The 5213-nt window shown below is 35.0% G+C and overlaps 1 protein-coding gene across 1 annotated transcript; it reads left to right on the forward strand.

Moving 5' to 3' along the window:
• Nucleotides 1–3040: 3040 nt before the first annotated feature.
• Nucleotides 3041–3976, forward strand: LOC109674782 (olfactory receptor 8G50-like). The gene has a single exon (XM_020151668.1). The coding sequence runs from the start codon at nucleotides 3041–3043 to the stop codon at nucleotides 3974–3976; it is 936 nt and encodes a 311-aa protein (XP_020007257.1).
• The last annotated feature ends 1237 nt before the right edge of the window (nucleotides 3977–5213 follow it).

Genomic DNA, 5213 nt, shown 5'->3' on the forward strand with positions numbered 1-5213 from the left:
CGACATTTTTACTATGTTGAGTCTACCAATCCATGAGTATGGGAGATCTCTCCACTTTTTATAGTCTTCCTCAATGTCTTTCTTCAGAATTTTATAGTTTTCCTTGTAGAGGTCTTTCACATCTTTTGTTAGGTTTACACCTCAGTCTTCGATTTTTTTTTGAGGCTATTGTAAATGGAATTGTTTTCATACATTCTTTTTCAGTTTGTTCATTGTTAGTGTATAGAAATGCTAATGATTTTTATATGTTGATTGTATATCCTGCTACCTTGCTATAGCTATTGATGATGTCTAGAAGCTTCTGGTAGAGTTTTTTGGGTCTTTAAGGTATAGGATCATGTTGTGTGCATATAGGGATATTTTGAGAGTTTCTTTACCTATTTGTATTCCTTTTATTCCTTCTTCTTGCCTAATTGCTCTGGCTAAGAATTCCAGTACTATGTTGAATAGGAGTGGAGATAGTGGGCATCCTTGTCTGGTTCCTGATTTTAGAGGGAATGGTTTCAGTTTTTCTCCGTTAAGCATAATGCTGGTTGTAGGTTTGTCATATATAGCTTTTATAATGTTGAGGTACTTTCCTTCTATTCCTAGTTTTCTTAGAGCTTTTATCATGAAATGGTGTTGGATCTTATCAAAGGCTTCTTCTGCATCTATTGGGATGATCATGTGGTTTTTGTCTTTGCTTCTTTTAATGTGGTTTATTACAGTTATTGATTTTCGTATGTTGAACCACCCTTGCATTCCAGGGATGAAGCCTACTTGGTCATGGTGAATGATCTTTTTGATGTGTTGTTGAATTCGGTTTGTCATTATTTTATTGAGAATTTTTGCATCAATGTTCATTAAGGAGATTGGCCTGTAGTTCTCCTTTTTGGAGGTGTCTTTGCCTGGTTTTGGGATAAGTGTAATACTGGCTTCATAAAATGTGTTTGGCAGTTTTCCTTCCCTTTCTATTTCGTGGAACAGTTTAAGGAGGGTTGGTATCAGTTCTTCTTTAAAGGTCTGATAGAATTCAGCAGAGAATCCATCAGGTCCTAGACTTTTCTTTTTGGGGAGATTCTTGATTGTTGCTTCAATTTCATTTTGTGTTATAGATCTATTCATTGTGATTAATATCCTCTTGGTTCAGTTTTGGATGATCATAAGTATCTAGAAATCTGTCCATTTCTTTAAGATTTTCTAATATATTTGAATATAGGTTCTCAAAGTAGTCTCTGATGATTTCCTGGACGTACATGGTGTTTGTTGTTATCTCCCTTCTTGCATTCCTGATTCTACTAATTTGGTTTTTTTCTCTCCTCATTTTAGTCTGGTTTCTCCATTTAATGTGAAGTGGAGATGCTATGTGCAGGCTGGAGGTGTGGAGGAGTCAAAGTTTTGCCTCTTCTGGGTGGTTTTTCCTGTAGTGTGTATATCCAGTGTCTCTCCAAGATTTTACTTTAGGAGGCACACTTTCTGCTTCCTCCCTCTAGCTACCATCTTGGAATTCCTTTCACTATTTTTATTGGATTATTTGTTCTTTTATTTTTAATCTGTAATTGTTCTTTAACATATATTGTGTAAAGATTGTTCTTCCCGGTTGTATTACTTGAAGTCAGGGCCTCAGTCTTGCTATGCAGGTGCTCTACCACTTGAGCCACTCCCAAAACTTAAAAGCATTTTTCTTGTTCAACATGTTGTCCTCATTTTCTGTATAATATCCTTTAAATAACAAGTTTACTTTTTTTCATGATGTCTAATTTACTACTTTTTCTATGGTTTCTTCTGTTTTGGGCATCTTATTTGAGAAACCATAGGAAATTCCAAAGTCACCATTATTTAGTCTTTTGTGTTTTCTAATATTTTTATACTCTTAGCTGTACATTTATTTCATTGGCTTATTTTTAATTATTTTGTGTATTTTGTGAGAAAAGTTTCCATGTTAACTTTTTAAAAAATGATGCTATTTGTCCCAGCATAATTTGTTGAAAATGCAATTTCCTGTCAAAGTGTCATGATCACTTCCAGCAATATAATTTTTTGTATAAATGAGGTTTTTCTGGATTGTCAATGTCATTCCATTGACCTACATATCAGTATTTACAATGGTACCATGTTTCCTTATTATCATAACATTATAGTCAGTTTTCATGAAGGGAAATATGAACCTTCCAACTTTATTTTCCTCTTTCAAGCTTTTTCTGATGATTCAGTGTTCCTTACATTTGAGATGTTGTTCGGGATTGAGTATAGTATTGACATTTTCACAATGTTTGATTCATGAACACAGGATGTCTTTCCATTTACATAGGTCTTTAATTACTTTCAATAACTTTTGTAATTTCATGTGCAATACAGTTCTTTTATGATATTTATTCCAATATTTTATGATTTTTCATGATTCTGTAATGGATTTTATGATTGTCGACTTTATCTGTTGATCTTGTGTCATACCAACTACCTGAACTATTTAAATTAGTTCTAATAGTTTTTCATTATATATTCCCTAGAATTTTCTATATACAAGATTATGTTATTTAAAAGTAAAGATAATTTTATTGCTTGCTTTAGAATTTGGATGTCTTTGATTTCCATTTTCTTGTCTGATTGCTCTAACCAGAACATCAAGTATAATGTTGAATACAAGTGCAGTAATGGCACATCTTGTTTTGTCAATGAACTTATGGGGAAAGTCTTTCAGTCCTTCACCAGTAAGTATAATATTGGTTAGGGTTTGTTTGTTAATTATGCTCTTATTTTAACATACAAAGGTACTTACTCTGTAGAGTTGTTGGGAGGGTTACAAATAAGGCATGAAAAGTTATTTGCACACTCCATCACTTTTCAGCTCTTTCTCTGGTGTTCACAGGGTACTGATAACTGTTCTTACAGCATAACACAAATGAGGAGCATTTCTAACATTTATTCACAGGGGATGTCAGAGAAATGAGATATCTGGTTGAAAAATCTTGAATTCTGTTTCACACCTCAATGTTTTGTGGGAAAATAAAAGCTTACCTAATTTTTTTTCTTCTTTTCTATGTAGAATTTTCCAAAGAATATGCCAGAGGGAAATTACTCCACAGTGACTGAATTTATCCTTGCTGGGCTGTCAGAAAAACCAGAGCTCCAGCTGGCCCTCTTTCTCCTCTTTTTAGGAATCTATGTGGTTACAGTGGTGGGGAACCTGGGCATCATCACCCTGATTGGGCTCAATTCCCATCTGCACACCCCCATGTATTTTTTCCTCAGCAGTCAGTCCTTCATTGACCTTTGCCATTCAACAGTCATTATCCCCAAAATGCTGGAGAACTTTGTGACAAAGAAGAATATCATCTCCTATCCAGAATGCATGACTCGACTCTACTTCTTCCTTGTTTTTGTAATATCAGAATGTCACATGTTGGCTGAAATGGCCTATGACCACTATGTTGCCATCTGTAACCCCCTGCTTTACAAAGTTACCATGTCTTATCAAGTCTGCTCATGGATGGTAATTGGGGTATATAGCATGGGCTTGGTTGGTGCCACAGCTCATACATTTTGCATGCTAAGAGTGATTTTCTGTAAGGCAGATATCATAAACCATTACTTCTGTGATCTTTTTCCATTACTGGAGCTCTCTTGCTCCAGTACTTTTATCAGTGAAGTAGTAGTTCTGTGTTTCAGTGCTTTTAATATACTTGTTCCAACCCTGACCATCCTTGGCTCTTACATCTTCATTATTGGCAGCATCCTCCAAATTCACTCCATTGAGGGCAGGTCCAAAGCCTTCAGCACCTGCAGCTCCCACATTTCTGCTGTTTCAATCTTCTTTGGTTCTGCTGCATTCATGTACCTGAAGCCATCATCAGTCAGCTCCATGGACCAAGGGAAAGTGTCCTCTGTGTTTTACACCATTATTGTGCCCATGCTGAACCCCATAATCTATAGTCTTTGGAATAAGGCTGTCAAAGTTGCCCTAAGTAAGTTGCTGGACAAAAGAAGTTTTGCATGAAAAGGAGCATATTTCATTAGCAAAAACTTTATTTTCTGGAGATTTGGTGAAGAAATTGTACAGAGACAGTAATGCATGCCCACAAATCATGAGATTACTGTTAATACTTAACTATTTGAAAGAAGGATGCCAAAAATAGGGTTAGATTCACAGGATCAGACCCATGGAAGACAGAACCTCTCCAGGATGCCCCAGACTCTATCCATACAGAGTAGGCTGCATCACTTCTACACATTTATTAAAATTCATCAAAGCCTTCTTTTGGTTGAATATACTTTACCTATATGGAACATGGCTCTATTCAGTAGAGATTTATTTATCTTATTGCAGGAAATATGTACTTTTATTCAGTATCTTTTGATATTCTCAATATTTTTTTTTACTTTGCCCTTTTAACTAAGCATGCTATCAAAGATACCATTGTGGTCTCTAAAATAATTAATTTTAGCAAGTCATTAAATTCTTATCAGTAAATATGGAAATACATGATGGTTGATAAGATAGATCCTATGTACAAAAAGATAGCACTATAATGAAAAAGACTGACAATCTGAATAGCACTGTTTACATTATGTGTATTTTTGACATTTAATTATATTACATGTCTCATATATGATATATAGTATACATATATGTATATATACATAAGTATGTGTGCTTTATATTTCTTTATCCAATTTTGGGACTCTGTCAGTTCCTCTATTTTCCCGACAGTTCTGTTTTTGTTCTCCCTATTCCAAAGAGATTTTCTTTTGCTTTTTCTTCCAACCCGCATTGTAGAATCTCAGATTCAGAAGTGACTTTTTTTTACTATTGCATTCATATTGATTATTAATTCACATGGAAATGCTAAAATTGGAAAGTCATTGCTGACTACTGACAAGTATGCTTCCTACCCAAAAGCTTGCTATAAATTCTAGAAAAAAAAGTGATTATTTGACAGATCTTACAGGGGAGTTTAAAACAATAAGTTTCCATTTCTTCTACTCATCCAGTTAAGCTCCTACTGTTATTCTTGAAAGCAGGACTTAGTTCTGGGAGGTAATTGTCCCCATCAGCAAGTCTCAGCAGTTCTTGGTGAGAACCATAGGTTGTTCAGCTTTCATCCCTCTCCACCTGGTGATGGCAGAACCTAGATAACTTTTCTTATCTCTCCCTAGAACAGCTTCCCACTCTGTTATAGACCAGATATTTCCTTTTATTTTAGAGCTATCTCCAGATGATGGTTTGTGAGCAT

This window comes from Castor canadensis, chromosome 2 (genome assembly GCF_047511655.1).
Source record: "Castor canadensis chromosome 2, mCasCan1.hap1v2, whole genome shotgun sequence".
NCBI lineage: Eukaryota > Metazoa > Chordata > Mammalia > Rodentia > Castoridae > Castor > Castor canadensis.